Source organism: Castor canadensis, chromosome 12, assembly GCF_047511655.1.
Source record: "Castor canadensis chromosome 12, mCasCan1.hap1v2, whole genome shotgun sequence".
In the NCBI taxonomy this organism is placed as follows: Eukaryota; Metazoa; Chordata; class Mammalia; order Rodentia; family Castoridae; genus Castor; species Castor canadensis.
In genome coordinates, this window is record NC_133397.1 from 123,098,244 (window position 1) to 123,120,226 (window position 21,983).

The 21,983-nt window shown below is 43.5% G+C and overlaps 1 protein-coding gene across 5 annotated transcripts in view; it reads right to left on the reverse strand.

Annotated features, from left to right (window-relative positions):
* The window catches only part of Cdc14a (cell division cycle 14A), a 155,416-nt gene that overhangs the window by 110,129 nt on the left and 23,304 nt on the right, over positions 1 to 21,983 (reverse strand). For all 5 annotated transcript variants that reach the window (XM_074050900.1, XM_074050898.1, XM_074050897.1 and 2 more), the window contains one exon: positions 16,718 to 16,810. In XM_074050900.1, the coding sequence (XP_073907001.1) occupies positions 16,718 to 16,810 (93 nt within the window). The remainder of the gene's footprint in view (positions 1 to 16,717; positions 16,811 to 21,983) is intronic.

Consider the following 21,983-nt stretch of genomic DNA (forward strand, 5'->3'; position numbering starts at 1 on the left):
ACTTTCTGGGCATAACTACGAGGAAGACCACCAAACAAGCATGGATCCCAACTAGAGCGGGGTCCCTTCTGACAACTTATGGCAACTTATGGCAGCCTAGATCTCTTATAAGGAGGGGCAGAAGGAGACCAGCAACCCAAGGTATTCATCCTAGCAAACAGAAGATGTGCCTGAGGAACTATCTAAAATGGTTTTTAAGATTAAAACATTAGGGCTGAAGGTGTGGCTCAAGTGGGAGAGGGCCTGCCTCACAATCACAAGGCCCTGAGTTCAAACTCCAGTCTCACCACTGAAAAAAAAAAAAGGTTAAAGCATTAAGTTGGGCATGGTAGTGCATACCTGTAATGCCAGCACTCAGGAGACTGAGTCAGGAGGATCATGAGTTTCTATCTTAAAATGAATAAATTCATTAATAAAATTAAAATGTGAAATATTTTTAGCATATTCTTTTTAAGAATAAAAAGATGTTGTGCAAACTTCTAAGGCACGCGGTGCACATCTCAGGTCTACCTGAGCTGCTATTCTTTGCACTTACTCAAGAACAGAAATCTGACAATGAGCCCAAACAAGGCACTGGTTGTTCTCTTGCAGTATTTACAAAAGAGCTGTTGCTTGGAGAACTGCAGGAGAAACACGAGCTTTGCCTGGTGTTCAGTGTTTGCAGACAGGATTCTGCAGCTCTCACCTGAGCTGTTCAAACATCTGCCACAGGACAGGATGGTTCTTTGAGAGGATAACAGATTCAAGAATTGAAAAGACCAGGTTCCCCAAGTGACTTAAATGACGAATCTCAACAAAGAACTGAAACAAGTGAAGTCACTTGAACCCAACCAACAGATTTGTGGCACACATACTCAGTGTAGACACGAAGGAAGATTGTGGTTCGAAGTCAGCCCAGGCACATAGTTCTCCAGACCCTATCTTGAAAATACCCAACACAAAAGAGGGACTGGTGGAGTGGTTCAAGGTGTAGAGTGCCTGCCTAGCAAGTGTGGGGCCCTGAGTTCAAATTCCAGTCCCACCAAAAAAGAATGGAGGTCTACACGGTTGATAAGCTTCTAAGAGAACATGGCCAGCATCACCAGACTTTAATAAATCCACCCCTTCCTTCATGTGCGGACTTGTAAGTGCTGAGTTATATTTTTGGGGATGTAAAAGTGAGGACGACAGGGAAGGCAGACCTGTAAACAATCAGACCATTGTGGCAGAGTAGCCTAAGAGCAACGAACCATGGACACGACTGTCTCTCCACAGGTCTAAAAGGTGAGTTTCGACAGCCTTTCAAGAGCAAATCAAGTCATTCATGGGAATAAATGTCATGTGTCATGGAGAACAAATTCCAGACTCACCCCACACAGCGGCCTGCAGTGACCTCAAACATTGTCCCCTCACTACTCCTTATTCACTGTGCTCTGGCTACGTGGGCTTTGCCACCCCACCCAGAAGCCTTTGCACATGCCAGTCCCTCTACACAGATATCTTCCTCTTTATCATCTTACCATCACCCTCAAACAGGGCTTCCTGAACTCCAGTCTAAAGCAGTCCACCAGAGCTGGGTGCCAGTGGCTCACACCTATAATCCTAGCTAGTCAGGAAGCAGAGATCAGGAGGATCCTGGTTCAAGGCCAGCCTGGGCAAATAGTTCTTGAGACCTTATCTCAAAACTACCCAGCACAAAAAAGAGCTGGGGGAGGGACAGGGAAAGGATTGGCAGAGTAGCTCACGTCGGTAGAGCACCTGCCTAGCAAGCATGAGGCCCTAAGTTCAAACCCCAGTGCCACAAAAAATAAATAAGTAAAATAAAATAAAGTAGCCAATCAGTCACCAGCACCCCACTCAATCAGTCATTTCCATTGAAATGACTAAGACTTACTTCGCCTTTTTGCCTAAGCTATGGGAAATTCATTAGTAAGTTTTAAGCTTCAGTAAGCCAGAGAAAGTGTCTGTTACAAGCAACCAAACACTCCAATGATTGTAATCCTGTTATTCTATATATAAGCCGATTAAGGAAAGGAAGGGGAGAAAGGAAAAACAGAGCAACAGGAGAGAAATGGTCAGAACAGAGGAAGGAGAAAGAGATGGAAGGAGCAGGGGAAACCACAAATGGAGAGGGAAAGGGACACAGAGATGACAGGAATGGTGGCTGGCTAGTTCCCACAATGATGTCCACTTGGATTATGGGTGTCGAGTAAGCTAGCACTGCTAAGGAGGAGCTAAGAAGGACTGGAATGACAATGACAATCAGGGTCTTTTCCTTCCCAGTTCTGCCTCCTACGACAGCAGCTTTAAGTTCTCTGAGTCTCCTAAACAGTGAGGTAGGGACAGGGGAAGGCTTGGGGAGGGGGGGGACAGAGCCCCTCTGAGCTGTGCCTGTTCTGTGACTCCAAGCAATGACTGTGGCAGCTCCCCTGGAGCAATGCTCCCGAGAGAACATGATTCTGGATTGTAGAGAAGACAAGGAAAATGTCAGAGGCCTTCAGTGTCATCCTAAAGCCTTTGTGTTACCCTGAGGTCTACGTCAACCTGTGTTCCTTTAAAAAACAAAACAAAAAAAAGCTTTGGGGGACAAAGAGGGGGAGGAATTGACTCAGTACAGAATCCTGTGACCCACATTCTGGGTAAATCTCGAAATATTTCATTATAACAGAAAGATAGCAATCAACAACTTAAATCTGATTTTGTCTTCCCTGAATTCAGAAGAAAATATTTTCAGTCAGTACACATATACAAAATCTATTATCTGATAGTTTTTTTGAAAACTATGTACTAATCATAGCACTAATCCAATACCAGGATATCCTAAAAAGTTTTTTTTAGGTTTAATTCATACACTGACTTGGAGACAGGGAAACAAAATTATTTTAGAAACTACTTTAGAATGTTTACCCCATTTTGTCACTATTTCCATTATATTTGCAGAGGAGTCTCTAAAAAAAAAACACTGAAAAGTTGGCTCCCATAGAGCTGTTGTTGTTTAAACAACAAAAATGTCTTTTTTTTCAAAAATGGAGAACAGGAAGGTAAAACAGGTCCTGTCTGAGGCTGGTACCAGTGCAAGGGGGAGGATATAAAAAGAGGGTGAAAGAGGCTGAATGTGGTGGAAATATTCCATTTTCATGTATGAAAATGGAAAAATGAGACCTGTTGAAACTGTTCCAGGAATGGGGGAGGGAGAAGAGAAGAGAACGATGGAGGAGCAAACTCAACTGTGATGTATTATAAGAACGTCTGTAAATGTCACAATGTACCCTCAGCATAATAATAGAACTTTTTAAATGAAAAATAAATAAATAAACGTGCCCACTGCAGAGGAGCTGAGACAGTAACCTTAAAACGACAGAGGTCATATGGGAAGGTGACCGGGAAGTAGTGAAGAGGTCAGGTAGAGATGAATCAATTCGGGTTGTAATGCACTTGTGCTAGGAATCTCTCAACTAGCAAAAGTGCTTGTCTTTCTTATTATTGCTCATGTCTTCTCTTCAACAAAATTGGAGAAGAGGACAGAACAGGTTCTGCTTGAAAGCGAGGGGGATGGGGGCAGAGGGAGGGCACAGGGAGGGGGACAGGGGGAGAAATGGCCCAAATAATGTACGCACATATGAATAAATGAATAAAACATAAAAGTTGGCTCTGAATAAAATATGTACCTTGCTGCCAAAACTTGTCGGCACTGAGCATTTTCTCAAAGTTTCAGGTATTTCTGAAGAAAACATAAGTATTTCACCTCATCCAAACTGATGGGGTTTAATCCCTCCCCAGTACCAGGACAGACAGTGACTTATAAGGCTATTAATACATTCTAAACTTCTATGTACAATGGTCCGCTTTGGTGTTTTAACAAGCAGCTGATTTCAAATTCAAAGCCTGGAGCTGGGACCTTGGAAGAGCAAGACCTTGGGAAAAACATCCAGTGACCCCCTCCTACCCACACTAGACAAGTTCCTTGACCTCAAGAAAATGTCAGAAACCATGGATAGGACTGAATGTTGCATATACTATGTTTTTCCCTATAAATTTCAATTTATAAGTTAGGTGCCGTAAGTTTAACAAAAACTTATAGTAAAATAGTTTCCCTCAAAACACCTTATTGTATTGTATTCGCTCTTCTCCTTGTGATAATGAGAGACACGGTGCTTACTCCGTGAGGAGTGAGGGAAGAAAGGGCGCTGTTTCATAGCAACAGGCTATGAGCTGAGGAGTACTTAAACACAAGCACTGCAATACAGAGACAGTAGATAGGATGACCAAGACAACTAGTGAGTGACCAGCAGGTGGTCAGCATACACAGCATGGATGCACTGAACAAAAGGATGACTCACATCCTGGATGGGATGGAACCAAGTGGCACGAAATTTCACGTAGAACAGTGCATGACTTAAAACTTAAGAATTATTTCTGGAGTTTTCCATTTAGTATCTTCAGACTACAATTGACTGTGGATTACTGACACTACAGAAAGTGAAACCTTGGATAAGGGGGGACCACCGTGGTATGATGAAGACCCTGGGCTTGGGCCCATCTGTATTATTTCTTACATGCTGTAAACACAAGATCAGTCACCACTGGAAACCTGGATTCCCTCCAGGGAGATTTCCTACCTTGTTTATTCCTTTATTCATGAAAACACAGAGCTAGAACTCTGCTGTCAGAGGCGACAGACATGAGTAAGAGTCATCTTTGCTCAAGAAGCTCATCCCAGTACAGTGTGCAAAGCAAGTAACTGCCTGGAGCCATTTTGGTAGGAGGTGATAAGAGCCCTAAGCAAGCCTTGTTCTGGGTGAGGTAAGAAGGAAATGACAAAGTAAACAGCTGCGGGCAGAGAGTAAGGGAAGCAAATTAGAGTGAAAACTCGAAGAAAAGTTTGTCTAAGAAGAGGATCCTATTTCTTGAGTTAAATAAGAAATTTTCCAAAGCAGACCCTGAAATGACTCATTCACCCACTCCTGAAAGAGTTACAAGTCTGATTCATCCTACAGTATGGTTTTCTCGTGGAAAGGCTGTCGTCTGCTCATTAGTTTGAAACTGAGAACCACAAATGTCACTCCCTATGAAACACTTCTGTGAAGAACTGCAGCATCAAAAACATTTCTGTCAGGCTGAAGTTAGACTTTTCCAGCCTTGCTGTTTGCTTTTGTTAACCGTGACTTTGGTGTCTAACCATATCCCTGACTTCAAAGCCTCCTCAATAAAAACCTTGAATTTCCACAGTGCCCAGCAAGCACTTGTCATGGGAGTCTGGGGAAGACAGGCCCAGGGAGGCAAGGCCCAGGCAGAAGAGCAAAGAGAAACAAAATCAGGAAGGATAGTGACAGAGGCACAAAGATGGAAACGGTCTACCCTGAGTAGCGCAGCAAACTTTTTTGAGTGCTCAAAATCTTAGGAACAATTAAACACACACTACCCTCACCAGGACTGTGGCAGACCCTCCTTTAAAATTTCAGAAAGTCACATATGGAAATGGCTTCTGATTAATTAATTTGCTTCCCACAATGGAGAAAGGATCCAATGTTACTCACCATGTCAAGTAGGGAAAAGTCCTTCAAATAAAATTGACCCAGACTAAACTTACACAGTCCATAAACCCTCGTAAAACTAAGGTATAAACTCACTGCTGTGAAGTGACCAGGGCACTTCCTAGTTTATTAGCACAAATTCAGAAACTGAGGCAGATGAGTCACTAGCAGGACAGGCCCGGTGAGGCAGGCTCAGGCTGGCTGCTCGGGTCCCCAGTGCTGACCCAAGCACAGGTTTTTCTCCTTCAGGGGCATCCTCAATTGAATAAATGCACGTTTGTTGCCAGGAGGGTAGTTGAGGGCAATGTAGGGAGTCACACGAAAGTGAGACAAGAAAAGCAAAATCTATGATTCAAGCCCTTAAAACATCTAAACAGTCAATCAAGCCTCGACTGAAGAAAAACAGTCTGGAGCCCCACCCACTTGATATTTACAGGTAGGAGCTCCAAGGAGTTCAAAACCTGCAGTTTGTCTTAAACTTGAACTAGGTAAATCACAAAAAGTGACCTGGACAGCCAAACATTCACATGTGCGTTCAGGTGGTGGAAGAGAACAGGTGAACACCTCTGGCTCTCAGCACACGAAGAAGGCCCTGCACTGGCTGAGTGGTGCAGACCGCAGGCCACAATTCCCTGCAGCAGCAGACTAAAGGTAATGGGTAAAGAAGGGTTTCTAAGTAAAACAGGACAGAAGATAAAACTGTAAGGTAAGAATTGGCCTAAGAACATTTGATTTCGTGTGCGTGTGTGTGTGTGTAAATGTAATTCTTATAGTGGATTATGGGAAAAAATATCTTAAACAACTCTAGCCTGAGATACGAGCCCACGCCATAACTGAAGACATCTACAGGCATCACCAAAGCAAATAAGAGCTGCCATTACACCTGGCTGGTCACAAAGGTATGTGTGACCCCATTAGCCAGAATTAAGCTCAGGTGCTGCCCAGGTGACACGTGAATTAGAGACACGACCATGCTGCTGACTAGCTGGAAGGTCAGTGCACTCCAGTCCCTGGCTTCAGATGCACCGTTTTAGCCCACGCCTGGCACTGAGTAAGCTCCCAGGTGCAGCCCTAGGAGATGGCTCTGTCCTTCTCTTTCCCCCTCGCCTGAGCCGTGGACAGTGACTGGGCGTCTCTGGGCAAAGATTCTCCAGGTAAAGCAGGAGAAAGAAGATCTGGAGCGGTTTTGAAATTAGTAGATGGCTATTTTTAAACTTGGAGAAAACAATAAACACGTCAAACGTCAGCAGGGTCAGCTTGTATCGCAGCATAATCAGCAGGCAGGTGAACGGCCTCAACTTGCTCCCCTAGGGAACTGTGTTGTCAGGCCTGTACTTCTGCACGGGGCATGTGTCTGACCTGTTCATCCAGGTACCGCAGGAAAGGGAGCAGCAATGGTCCCACTCAGGTAAATATCAGGTGACGCCCACAGACATGGGTCTAGGGCCTCCCACATCACAAATGGCAATGGCACACTCAGAAAATGTCATCAGAGATCTGAGAACATTTTCAATGTATTCATTTTTCCATAATGAATGCATGCAGTGATTTTTTTTTTTTTTTTTTTTTTTGACGAACTCAGACTGTGTGGCCCAGGCTGGTCTAAACTCGTGAACCTCCTGTCTCAGCCTCCCAAGTGCTGGGATTACAGGTATGGACCAGCACACCCAGCTACAGACAGTAAGGACTTTTAAACATTTAACTCTGATTAAAACTATTCTAGCACTCCTGTTTTGAGCATTTGGACCACTTCTTACTGAAAATTATCCTAAGATTGTGAGGGCAGCTGTATAAAAAAAATTGACTCTATTAGTAATCAACTATATGCAGAGTAAAGAACTCCACCTATTTTAAGAAAAAAGGGAGGAATGCCGGGCTAATATTAAGACTATCATTCGTAGTATAGTATCAAATGTTTGCATAGATTAAAAAACCCGCTTCAGCTTATATAAAGACCCTTATTGTATTTGTGTTTACAATGCTGGAGATCAAACCCAGGCACTAAAAAAAAAAAAAAGCACTCTACCACTGAACTGTGTCTAAAGCCCTCCTTTTACTCAGTAACATTTTAAAGAGTTAATTAAAGCCTCAAAGCACTAGGATTCTTGTCGATGCAGTGCTGACTATAACTTAAGCATTCCAGCTTTTAAGCTACTACCTATTAAACTTCCAAAACTGTGGGAGAAAAACCAATTAAGTGTTGTTTATCAGTTCAACATTCAGTCATTCATTCTGCAAACACTTATTGTAGGTTGTGTCTGACACTGTTGTGGAGAACAGGACAAAGTTCCTTCCCTTAAAGGGACAGAAAACAAGTCAATAATTTCAAACACTAAAAATTGCATCCCCATGTTTCAACATTAACTAAAACAAAGGGACACAGGCTTTTTCACATAAAAAGTAGATGTCATCCAAAACTACTAAGATTCAGAAATGTATGAATAAATTACAGTTAGTACACACAGCACATCAGCACCAAATACAGAATATTAAATGCAGTGTGCAGGAAAAGAAAAAAATGCTGCCGATAAGCCTTCCCCCTGTGAGAAGAAGGCAGCTGACTTTCCCAGTGCACATTACATGGAATCTGCAGAAGTGACTTAAGAACCGTGTCACTCTGTGCTGGAGCTAGCAGGACGCCCAGTCTGCAAGAGTCTGAAATTGAAAGCGTACGATTTTCATACAGAGCCTGACCCGTTTTAAAGCCACCAAAAACATACAGGCGTATAAGGACAGAAGATTGGCCCATTTACAGGCCACGTCACAAAAGGGCTCTGGCCTGTCCATCTGTACAAGGAAGGAAATGCACACAGGAAGGTGCTGCCAAGCCCTGCACCACCTCCCTTCCGCCTCCCAATTTCGGCAGGAGTAGCAGGATACCTTCCTCTAGATTTACCAAAAAAGGGACGGAGCACTCGTAGCTGACATCTGCTGCCTGACTGCTGTGGTAAATATTTAAAACAGCTGTCTCTATTTTATCTTCAATCACCGTTTTTCTTGTTAGCGTTACCTTGATTTTCAATTTGTTTCATCTACAATTTTTAACGACAATTTAAAGCAGTGCTGCAACCACAATTTTCGGATGAAATTGTGAGTTAGGGACTAAGGAAACTAACAGGCTCCAAACAATAAAAACAAAAGCAAAGTCAGTTAGTTGACCAGGTACGTTAATTTCCACTGATGTAAACACTCTTATGCTCCAGTCACTGTTAAATCCTGCTGAGTATACAAAGCAGACAGCATAATCAAAGGTCCATGTCACCACTTCAATTAGCCACCTTTGCACTGCGGTTCACAGAAGAATTTACAAAAGCACCATTTCTATGCACAGCAGAATTTCAGGTATGTGGACCAGCTAACTGCTGGCGGGGTGAGTTCTTTCTGGTGGGCTGCATCTTGCATCCATTGATACGAACTAGACCCAAGGAAACGACTCCTCTCTTTAAAGAAAGGAGACTGATAGTCACTTTCCAAGTTTTAAATGGTCCAAATACAGGAAACGACTTACAAATGCAGGTATTCAATAGTTAATGAGCCTAAATAAACAAGAGTCAGAATGAGTTATTATCAATTAACTAAATGATTAGTAAAGCAATGAGGTAGCATTTTTCACTAAAGTTCCAAAACTGCAAAGTCTGTGCCCAATAAACAAAGGTGTAGAAAATTAAAGATCTTACATAATACCAAATTTAGTGCAAACTGGCCTGCATACAGCAAACTGAAAACAGAAAAAAAGTTAGTCTACCTCCAGTGATCTAAAGATAAAAATTCTTAAAAAGGAACACTTGAAATCACTCTTCAACTCTTGGCAAAGAACTAGCATAGAAACTTTGACAATCCAAAGACATTTGTCATGTTATAAAAAAAATTCAAAAGGAATCTAAAATGTTGAATAAACTATGATACAGATATAACCTCTAGATGGAATATTACTTGGTCATTTGAGAGGCAAAATGGCTGAGTGAAAGAGGACTCTCAAAAGTATGCTGCTGTCAGATGCCTGTGGTCACGCCTATAATCCCAGCTACTCAGGAAGCAGAGATCAGAAGAATCACAGTTTGAAGCCAGCCCAGGAAAATAGTTTGAGAGACCCTATAACAAAAGTACCCAACACAAAACAGGGCTAGCAGAATGGCTCAAGTAGTACATCACCTGCCTGAGGTTCTGAGTTCAAGCCCCAGAAACACCAAAAAAAAAAAACTACACTGCAATTACACATAAGTAAAATGTTTGTGTTTAGAAACTGCAGGAGAATTTTCCTACTTGTCTTCTATAATTTGGTTATGGCACTTTTTAAGGCTTTTTTTTTTGGTTTTGTTTTTTGGTTTCTTTTTTTTTCATTTTTCTTTTATTATTCATATGTGCATACAAGGCTTGGTTCATTTCTCCCCCCTGCCCCCACCCCCTCCCTTACCACCCACTCCGCCCCCTCCCTCTCCCCCCCTCAATACCCAGCAGAAACTATTTTGCCCTTATTTCTAATTTTGTTGTAGAGAGAGTATAAGCAATAATAGGAAGGACCAAGGGTTTTTGCTGGTTGAGATAAGGATAGCTATACAGGGCATTGACTCACATTGATTTCCTGTGCGTGGGTGTTACCTTCTAGGTTAATTCTTTTTGATCTAACCTTTTCTCTAGTTCCTGGTCCCCTTTTCCTATTGGCCTCAGTTGCTTTAAGGTATCTGCTTTAGTTTCTCTGCGTTAAGGGCACCAAATGCTAGCTAGTTTTTAAGGTGTCTTACCTATCCTCACCCCTTCCTTGTGTGCTCTCACTTTTATCATGTGCTCCTAGTCCAATCCCTTTGTTGTGTTTGCCTTTTTAAGGCTTTTTTTAATTGTAAGAAGGAAAACAAAATGAGCTAGATGTGTGGCTGATGCAGTCAAGTGCCTGCCTAGCAAGCATGCAGCCCTGAATTCATTTTCATTTCACTTTTTATGCCACCAAAAAAAAAAAAAAAAGACCCGTCTTCTAGTTAAATTATTAAAGTAAATATCTAAACTACAGGCCAGGTGTGGAAGTGAACCTGTTAATCCCACGTTTGAGAGGCTGGAGCAGGAGGATCTCAAGTTTGAAGGCAGCCTGAGATACACAGTAAAACCCTGTCTGAAAATAATAAAATGAAATAAAATCTTCTCCCAACCCCTTCCTCCTCTTCCCTCAAGAAGGGTCCTCACCTTCATGCTGCTCCCCAGGCGTGACACTTCCTCCCACCTTGGCCTGCTGCAATGGCCATCCTAGTTCTTGCCTCTGTCCAGACCTGGCCCGGTCCCCACACCCACACCAGAAGAACCTTTTATCTTAGACCTGCAACGCCCTGACCTCTCGTATGTGATAACTGCTCACCAAAACATTTGCTAACTGAATTCTCATTTATCCAAACTTGCCACCTAAAGCACAGTTTTCATCCCCCATTTTAATCTTAAATTTTAATTTTTTTAATTCCCTAAATTCACCGCTGTGTTAGAGTTCATCAGAACTAAATAAATATTTACTGAACTAATGAAATCCTGACTACACATCTCACCAGTGAGAAATTCATTTGGTCTGGATAGAGTCTTCCTTTGAAAATGCAAATTACACCCTAGGAGGTAGAAATAAAAAAGCCCATACACACACCTTCTAGTGAATTCTACTAAGCAATAATCAGATTAACAACCACCGGAGCAGCTACTGAGCCAAGGAAGGACTTAAGGGAAGAAGGAAGGAAGTGACCATCTTCAGATCTTCCAGCAGGTACCCTAAGGGTCTAAGCACAGAGCTGGTAATAGGAAGTAGGAGATTTGGGGAAACCACAGCTTCCCTGCCCAGGGCCACCAGGCATTCCTGAGTGCTCACAGCCCAGCACTAATGTCACCTTGATATGCATGACCTCCTCAGTCCTCACCACAATCCTGCTAGGCCAAGTATTGTTACCCCTATGGTAAAGATGAAAAAAACAGGAGTTTAGACCACTGAAATCCTTGCTGAGGACACACACCTAACAAGTGACGCAGCACACGCTGTGCTGCAGCCCTGGCTCACCACCACTGACCCGGGGCAGGCACCTTTGCAGTTAGTACATTTAGCAGTAGAATGCAACTATTTAGACCTTATGCGAAGTCTACAAAGGAAAAAACAGATGTAGACGTGGTGAGGAGTCTACAAACCTCAGCTGTCATCCCTGATGCAGGCCGGTCCCCCTCAATCCAGTGTTCCAGGACTCAAGAGGTGGGTTCAGAAAAGCAGGGTGGTTAACACTTCTGGTTAAGCCTCCTCTGAGTAGCTGGAAAAATCCTAATTCTCTTTTTTGTTTGTTTGTTTTTGTTTTGCTTTGCTTTTTGAGACAGGGTTTTGATATACACAGGCTAGCCTTCAACTCACAATCCTTTTAGCTCAAGCTCCTGAGTGCTGGAATAACAGGTATGCACCACCATACCCTGCCAAAAATTCTTGATTCTTTAACATAAACAATCACATTCACTTTCGCTTCTCCTCCTTCACGTTTTCCATTTCTTCAGTTTTTAGGGTGTGATCTAAACTCTCCTCGACCTCAATGCTATGGCGTGGGACCTGAACGTTTTCAGATACAGTATCACAGAGTAAGGACCGGTCTTCACACAGGGAGCAAGTGTGTAAATCAATCCACACTGCAGCATTTCAAAGCCATCTCCTTCAAACTCCTGCAAGAATACCTGAATGCTATCATGATGTCTACATCCTAATTCTAAATTGCACTGAGTACTGCCCTGGAAGGGAAGGATCTTTCTGGAAAAGTTGATCTCTTCTTCAAAGTTGAGTCCTCCAAACTCAAGGAGCACATGTCACCGCTCAGGAAGTGAAGAGGTACATCCCCAGTAGGGACACCCATTAAATGTCACTGTGGTCAACAGTGGTCACACTATTCCAGCAACTTGGCCTTAAGATCACTACAGAGAAGGGGTCTCCTTTTCTGGGGAACCCCTACTGAGCATGAGAGTCTATATTTTCTCTCCTTTTTGATCCTTAAAGATGACACCAGGAGAAAAGGAGTTTTAAGAGGTGAGGAAATAGAGGGCTGGGGGCATGGCTCAAATGGTGAAGCACCTGCCTAACAAGCAAGAGGACCCTGAGTTCAAATCCCCCTACTACCAAAAAAAAAAAAAAGGAGACACAAAAGCTACTGTGACATACTTGGAGCCATCATGAAGCAGAGAAGCCAGAGCAAAGACCTGACTCTGGAAAGTACTAAACACTGAGCTGTGCACTTCAAAATGGCTCAGATAATAAATTGTATGTAATGTGTATTTCACACAATAAAAATGATGAAAATAAAAAACACAAGCAAAGTAGCAATGTCATTTCTTTACACCAGGTATAACCTCTGGTCTCTGAGCTTTGCTTTGAGCCTCTACTAGGTGGTTCAGTCGTGACCTTGGGTATTCTGGCAATAAGGAAAACACTACACTTCACATCCAACTTGACCTTTTTGAGGAGCTGCCCATGTGGCCTGCTTTCTTTTGTACTTGGTCACTCAATCATTTATTCACTCAGTGGATATTTACATAAATCTTCCATGTGCCTGACACAGCTCTGAAGCTGGTACTTGGTCCTAAGGCACCCAAATCATTCCACACCAGTCAGTAAGAACTGCTGTTCCTGGCACCTGCCCCACTCCACACTGGAAACCTAGCGTCCTCCTGGATTTGACCACCCACTCTGGACTTGACCATGATTCAGCACTGCCGGAAACCTCCAGGACTGCCTCGGCTTTATGGCCAGCTTCCAATTCAACTAGTGAATGCCTGGACTTAACCCCTTCTTAAATATTTTATCATCCTCTAGACACAGGACAGATAAGATCCCTCCCCTCTAGACTGGGGAAGAGATAACAGACAAGGAAATGCAAAAACAGACAAGGCAGTTTCAAATAATGGAGTGTTGTAAAGAAAAGAAAAAAGCCAAGGACTAGAGGTTAACTAAGGGTGGTAGCAGATGGGAACTTTAGAAAGAGGCAGGCATGCAAAGGTCTGAAGGAAGAACATTCCAGATAGAGGGAACAGAGTGAGAGTTTCACAGCTACACGGCCAGCACACTGGAGGACCTTGAGCAAGGAGACCACAGAGGTACACAGTGTCTGATCAGAAAGGCTTGGAGTGGCACTGGTGAGGAAGGGGACTTTGATGCCAAGAACGGGCAATCAGATTTGAAATGGGGTAATGATCTAATTTATATTTTCAAAGACCACTCTGACAATTGTGTGGCAAGAACATAAAACAAGAACGAACGAACAAAGCTGTCATGATAATCCAAGAGAAAAATGGCAGTGGCTTGGGGTGGTGACCGCACAGTTGGAAGATGAGTTCTGAGGGCTTAGAAGAAGGGCTGACCAAACTTCCAAGTGAGGAGAATGTGGGGCCGGTAACAAAAGAACCCAAATGACCACCAGGTTCTGATTTAGCAAGTCAGTGAGAGATGATTTACGAAGGGATTACTGGAGAAAATGAGTTTGGGAACCAAGGGGGAAAGTCCCATCTTGCCACGGTAAATTTGTTATAGCATTGAGATACGCAATGCTGAGCTGAAAATTGGATATTTGATCCTTAGAATAGTTCTGTGAAGACTCTAAGGCGATAAACAACAGGAATGTAACACAGGTCATGTTGAGGGGAGGGGACAGCGGGAGGAGGAGGGGACATGAAGAGGCAAAGGAGGGTGACTGTGGCTGAGGTGCTTTCTGTAATGTATGAACATGGAACACTCCAGTCCAAGTCATTTCAAGAAGGGGAATGGGAGAAGAGGGAGAATAAGGAAGGGGATGAACCAAACAGGGGATGTAGGTTTGGAAATGTCACAACAAATACCCACTGTATAAGTATCATAGTAAAAATGTTGAAATAATAATAATAATAATTCTGTGAAGTAGACAGCAAAACCCAGGTGTTTTCCAAATTTTACCCTGGGGAAAAACTAGGGTTCAGAGAAAAAGGATTGTCTCAGTACAAAATAGTTTTATGAGTCATTGTCCCTTCAAAGAAAGTTGATTCCACATTTTAAGAAGGGGATCACTTGCACTGTTAGGGATTTTTCCTGATACAAACACACCTATGTAATTTGTCCCATAGGCAAGAAAAGCAGATATTGGGGGCAAGGGAGAGAAAGGGGAGGGAGGAGAGGAAGGGAAGGGAAGGGGGAAGGGAAGGGGAAAGGGAAGGGGGGAGGAAAGGGGAGGGGAAGGGGGGAGGGGAGGGGAAGGGGGAAGGGATGGGAAGGGAAGGAAGAAGAGCAGAAGATGGATGACCTCTTCTTGATGGCGATCCTTTATGACAAAAGGTCCACAAGCAACATTCTCACAAGCATCACAAAACCCGCAAGGAAGATGCTCCTGTTTACATAGCTTACATCCAAAGATTGGTACAGGTGCTCCCTGTTTTAGTCACAGTGTCAGTCATCACTTTCAAATGAGCAGCGATTATCAATGCAAAGTGGGAAAAAAAGGATGTCTGCGAAATTCAGCCACCAGTGCTTCCTGAACGCTCCTGCAAACACATACACTCTCAGAATAAAGACATCAGCCTGCCTGGCGCTGCAATGAATTCCAGCATCCTAAGGATTGGAGGGAAATGTAGGGGTCATCACGTCCAGACCCTCACTTTAGAGAGAGGAAACTAAATAGAGCTAAGAAAGACAAAGTGAACCGGTCCAGCATCCCAGAGCCCTTCACAATGAAAAACTCCTGTTTCTTCTGATGCTTAGCCACTATCCCTGGTACCACACCATGCTGTGTTCAGAGCACGAGGATAAGAGAGCCACTGGGAATGCCCAAAGCTTTACTGCAGGACAGCGGGGAGGAAGGGGACAGGGCGGAACCCTCAGTTCTAGAAGCAAGGCCTCAGCCCGCACTCTGGTGTCAGGTGGCCACTCTTCCCAGCCCAAGCTGTCAACACTCACAGCCTTCCAACAGAACCACTGGGTCCCCCACCCCAAGCTTTGTGTTTGATGTGGCAGAGGGTCATGTCTACTATTGAGGTCCTCAGAAGATGGTCCTGAAAGGTCACAAAGTAGCGTGCTTCAGGCTGTAGAGTAACACAGGCCCTCCCCAAGGACAAAGGGGAATGTCACTCTCTCCCGGCCTGTGACCAGCAGACTCCACGCTGAATAGTACACGTGCCCCTGAAAAGCTGCTCAAGGGTACAAGGACATTTTAGGCTTGAAGACGTCTGCCTTCTAACTCTGCCCAGTCCCTGCAGATAGAGGAAATCCAGCCAGGTGCCTGTGGCTCACGTCTGTAATCCTAGCCACTCAGGAGAAAGAGATCAGAAGGATCTCAGTTCAAGGCCAGCCCAGGCAAATAGTTCAAAAGCCCCTAGCTCAAACATACCCAAGATAAAAAAGGGCTGGCGGAGATGCTCAAGTGGTAGAGCACCTGCCTAGCAAGCAAGAGACCAAGAGTTTAAACCCTGGTACCAAAAAAAAAAAAAAAAAAAAAATCCAGAAACTGCAGCAGATTCACTGGAATTCACACCAACATTGTGCTTACAGAGAACATTTCTACTCAAAATTACGTTCTTAAAATCTTATCTAGTTACTAGAGAAGCTATAATATATGTGTGTGATTTCTATTCAGCTTTCCAGCTTGCAAACATTTGCATAGATGAATAAATTGATTGGTTAAAAAAATAATAATGCTTGGTGCTGGTGGCTCAAGTCTGTAATCTAGCTACTCGGGAGGCTGAGAGCTGGAGGATGGAGGTTCGAGGCCAGCCACAGCAAACAGTTCTTGAGAACCCCCCACCTCCAAAATAACTAGAGCAAAATGGACTGGAGGTGTGGCTCAAGCGGAAGAGTGCCTGCTTTGCAAGCACAAAGCCCTGAGTTCAAACCCCAATGTCACCAAAAAAGAACAATCCTCTTTGCCAGCTAGGATTTCTTCTTCTTCCAAAAAAGAAGCCTTAGCATACCTTGTTAAATTTCCATAATACTGTATCTGACACACACACATTTTTTTTCTCCTGAAATGTCCTTGCTAGGTATTCTTTTTATTAAAACACAGCTACACGTTGCAGTTCCAAGACTCTCACTAGCTACCAGAAGAGAAAACCTAGAGAGTCCCAACTTTCCGTCCAGATCAGCTCCCAAGCTGCAGACAATCCCTCCTCCCCCAGTCCCATGGAAGAGTGGCCTGGACTTGTTGACAGTGTGGGCACCCCACTGAGCTGTCACAGAAAGCCAGGATGACTGTACTTACAGCATAGGCGCCGATCAGAAAGGCGGCATTGGCCCTTTTCCGTTGGTCAAAGCAGGTGTAGTGTACAATTTTCTTTCTTGACAAACTGTATGACTAGACAGAGGGAGAAAAGAGTGTCACCATAGAGATGATGTTCAAAGGACCATCTTCCCTGAACTTTCAAGATTCCCCACCTTTCCACTTTAATTTCTACGGTACTTGAACAGTTGGGGTGGGAGGCTAGTGGCTCACTTCTGCAGCCCGTGATGATGTAAAAACTGCCACCATAACAAAGGTGTGTCTCTCCAAGAAGGGAGACTGTCATGGTGGGAAAGGAGGTCATGACTTCTCTATCAGCAGACACCATTTCTATGATTTGTCCTCGATCTTCTATAACCTAGTGACACTTTTACTCCTCCAAGCCATTCCCACTCCCAGGGTTAGTCATTTGTACTTATATTTTACAGTTTGTATTAACATGTGTCAGTCTGTTGTCTTCTCTGAAAATTTTCATTATTAGAGGCCAATGTTAATAGTTCCCCTCTAAGGTGCACTCTCTTCACCCCCTTTTAATTAACTTAACATTCGTGGTTACTGGGGGAAAAGAACGAGCCACCAAAAGGATAGCAGCAAACATCTTAATACATCAGCCATGTATTAAATTCATGATTTGAAACAGTCATTATGCACTTGCTGTATGCCAGGCGATATTGTTGCATGCTCAAGTACTTAACTAAATCCAAAACAAGCGACATACTATGTTGTATACATGCTAAACATGAAAAGAAGTGACAAAAAGATCCATTAGACTAAATCAAGTTATTAACCAAAATTCAAATCTAGAACAATGAGAACGCCACACAACTCAAATCTACTCAATGTCCTCGTATTTCAAAGTCATTTTGACAACTGGCTTTCCAAACACAGGCACTAGAACATTTTAATATTGTCTATAAATTCCTATTGACCATAAAAGTGGCTGTTTATACCTACGACATGAAGCACAGCCCATGGAGAATCCTTTATCGTGCTATTTTGTACACGAAAAGAAACTCAGAATGAAGCTATGTCATTCTGTTTTGACACCAAGTAGCTACACCCATCCCGGCTGTGATGTGTGAACCAAGAACTCTCACTACCCCGCTGGCACTTCTTCCATAACCACAAATCACAGTTTTCTGAGAACAGGAGAGCCCTTTTCAGCTGAACTTCTGAAAATTAGTGTTTGACTCAAAGAAGTCCCATTATCCATGCCTTTATTTCCTGACAAATTTATGAAGACACTCCTATGAAGCAGAGAAAGAGAAAAGTACATTTTATTTAATTCAGTTCAGTTGAGTTAATACACTGAAGTTATCCTAAAGAGTTCAAGGTTGCTACCAGTGGTGTTGACACCTGACTATTTGTAACTACATTTCCTGTCCCTATATTAGTCTACTGTTCATTGGCTGATTGATTTTGCCCCTTATTGTTCTCCATCAATAAGTTATATTTGCTTTACCAAAAGGGAAGAGAAGGCTCTTTAGACCCGAGCATCTCCCATCATCTCTGAATCCCAAATAAAGACTTCCCTACACACTCCAAGCTCTCTACACACATCAGTCACACCCCACCACAATCTATCTTAACGTCTGGATTATCTGTTTGGATGCATTTTTCTACTAAACTATGGCTGCGGTTTAACGATGTGGAGTTGTATTTATTTTGCAAATTTACTCATCAAAAGTCACAATATGCTCATTTCTTGGTTGTGTTTGTTTGTAGGAGGTCATCTGTTTGTTTTGGAATTAGCATGTTTTCTTGTTTGTCGTTCTCTTTCTCTCTGTCTCTTGTCCTAAATTATACAGGACACAGAAACTACCTTGGGATGGAACCATGGAGCTAGCGTATAGAACTCTGAGGAAGACTTTCTTTTCAAGTACATCTAGAAATGTTTTTAAAGTAAATGTAATACAAGTTAAAACTGCAAAGACTTTACAAGAATTTCTTAAGCTATGCAAGCTTTATTACATCAGATAAAGAATGGTCTCCACAAAAATCTATCTAGAAATTTGAAGTATTTGAATGTTTCCTTGGGGGAGCTGCCAACAAACAGGAAGCATACAGCTGACTTTGGTTGGCTTGTGGATTGGATGGTTGGTTGGTTGGTTGGATGGATGGTTGGGTGGTTGGTTGGCTGGTTGGTTGGTTGGCTGGCTGGTTGGTTGGTTGATTGGTTGGTTGGCTAGTTGACTGGATGGCTGGTTGGTTGAGAGCTTAATGCCTGACTTAAAGGAAAAGTGTTTGAAACATTTACCTGGCTCAGATGTTTTTAGAAATATAATTTATTTTTTCAGTTAAGAACAAAAAGTTCTACAACCAAGAAATGATCTTAGAGAGGTCTGGCCTTATCTCCCAGGTCAGATCACAGGAAGTTGAGTCCTCACTCAAGGAATCAAAACTAATTCAAAATAAATGATGACACAGAAATCTTATGTTCTCAGGTCTGGTCCTAATTCCCTCCTTGCCACAGCCCGGCTTCCCTCTTATAGGTCACCTGCCCATTAGCTCTGCCCCAGTGCTGCTGCTCAAGTATATTCTGGTACTGATTTCAGGAATAATAAAACATTTTTTCAATTATTTAACTGATGTTTTAATGATTGGGCTGATATACACAACTCTTTATAATGTCCTTTTCTTTCAATGTTAAATAGACCCTCCCTTTAAAAAAAATAAATCAGGTCTGTACTCCTAGCTATTTGGAAAGCTGAGATCACAGTTCCTGGCCAGCCAGGCAAAAAAGTTCACAAGACCCCATCTCAATGGAAAAAAAGCTGGGAGTACTGGTGCACACCTGTCATCCCAGCAATGGTGGGAAGCATAAAACAGGGGGCTTGTGGTCCAAGCCAGCCTGGGCAAAAAGCAAGACCCAAACTCCAAAATAACCAAAGCAAAAGGGGCTAGAGGATGTGGCTCAAGTGGTAAACAGCCTGCATAGCCCTGGGTTCAAACCCCAGTGCTGCAAACAACAACAACAACAAATCTTACACAAATCAAAGCAGCCTAGAAGAAACCCCATGCAGTAGCAACACTAGTGACTGAGGTACGTTTAGGACAAAGAACTTCACCATGGGGGGGGGAGGCAGAGTCTGCAGACAACAGGACTGCTCTATGAATGAGCCCTGCAGACATCTTCTCAGATTCCACCCCATGCCCTGGGAACACCACGCCTCCCACTGACAGCTGCCTCTTCCTCCTCTGGTCTGTCTCTCCTGGCTCTTATGGGAGAACACTTGCAAAGTTATGCCATAAACTGGCTTTTGACGAGTTTCCTCCTTGATGACAGATTCTTCTTACTCAATGTGAGACGCTCAGAGATCAAAGGAACACAGCACGACAGCAAAGCAAAATAGAAACTGGCCAAGCCGAATCAAATGAACACAGTCTTCAATACAAAGGGCAGATGTCACAGCAGGAAGACCTCTGGCCTATTTGCCTGTCTGCAGCAAGGCTCTACAAGACCATTACATCATATTCTGATTGGGGATGGTGGTGCACAATTGTAATCCCAGCACTCAGGAGGCTGAGGCAGGAGGATCACAAATTAGAGGCCAGCCTGGGCCATACAGTGAGAAAGAAAGGGAAGGGAAGAGGAGGGAAGGGGGGGAGGGGAGGACACGAAAGATGGAAGGGAGGGAGAAGGAAGGAAAGGAAGGAGGGAGGGAGGAAGGAAGGATGGATAACACTCTACAGCCACTATCCATCCTGTATTTTAGATTTCTTGCTTTGTTTTTGTTTTAGGCAGTGCTGGGGTTTGAACTCAGGGCCTCACACTTGCCAGGCAGGTGCTCTACCACTTAAGCCATTCCACCAGCTAGATTTCTATCTTGAATCTAGCATATACAGCCTTCTGAACCTTCCTAACCTGAGTAGGCACAACCAGCCCTCTGTAACAACAGCCATGACAACAGCAGCAGCTGTCATTTAGTGGTCACTTGCTCCGGCCATCATTTTTCAAAGCCATAGAGACAGTGCCACATACAGAGCATCTCCTAAGAGCAAAGGTCCTGGGCCGAAATACAGCAAGCAGGACAACACAAGCCAGGAGCCAGGGAGCCGGGGCCTGCTGTGAACACTCGCCAGCCAGCGTGGGAGGAGGGGGAGACCCAGGCCCCTCACTGAGCTGTTCGTTTGGGCAAATCTCTATCACAAGACCATAGCGAAGGTTTGTGGTTTGGAATCTGTTAAATAAGTCTTGGCTTGAAATGGTCAAGCTTACTAAAAGTTGTTGGAAATAAAAAATGAACTAAATCTAAGCTCCATTTTATTTTCTTATTATATTACTATATCCTATTTCATTCCCCGCCCCCTTTTTTTTCCTTCTCTCTTATCTTGCTTTGTTTTGTGCTTTGTTTTTTGAGGCAGCATCTAGCTAAATAGCCAAAGGACGCCCTTGAACTCACACTGTCACCCAGGCTGGCCTCACACTCATGATCCTCCTGCCTTAACCTCCTAGATGCTAGGATTGATTACAGGCGTGCATCACCTTGCCCTGCTGGAGTGCTTCTGAAACCCTGAGTATTGCCCTTCCCCCACTGCCAGAGTGCTGATTGGGTGAGAACTGGGATGAGACTTTGCATCGCTGACAGGTTCCCTGGGGATGCAGATGTAGCTGGTCCAGGAACCACACACTGAAACCCACTGCTCTCAAGTTCTTGGTAAATTTTGGTTCCACACCTGGAAATGTTACAGATACTAAAACCTTCTTCATCTAGTCAAGTAGCCCCAAAAGAACTTTTAATTCTCCTATAAGGAAATTCCAAATCACGTCACACCTTTTAAAAACATGCTACAGAAAAAAAAAAATTTCCCCAGATTCCTCAGAAACCCATCTTACAATTTGTAAATTCATGCAGTACAAGTGACACCACCTTGGGAACAAGTTCCTTTAAGGACTCCATAACCAGCTGCATGAGATGGAGTGATGGCAGAGGCCCCAAGTTCACACGCTCTTGGGGACCAAGAATTTGGAACTGGCAAACTAGAAAAGCATTTCCCATCCAGAGCACACTCAGCCCCCACCCTGCCATGCCCTTGCAGGAAACTGGCACCTATATTTAAAAGAAACCCCAAATCCAGAACTCTGTGTAAATTTTTGTAAGTCACAGATGTTGACTACAAATTTAAATTTTTTAAAACAGCATGCATGCCCAACAAAACATGCCTTTGGACCAAATGCAGACCATGGGCAATCAATCTGCTGTACTTGGGTGCCAGGACTCTGCAGCTGAAGAAAGCTGTGTGGGGT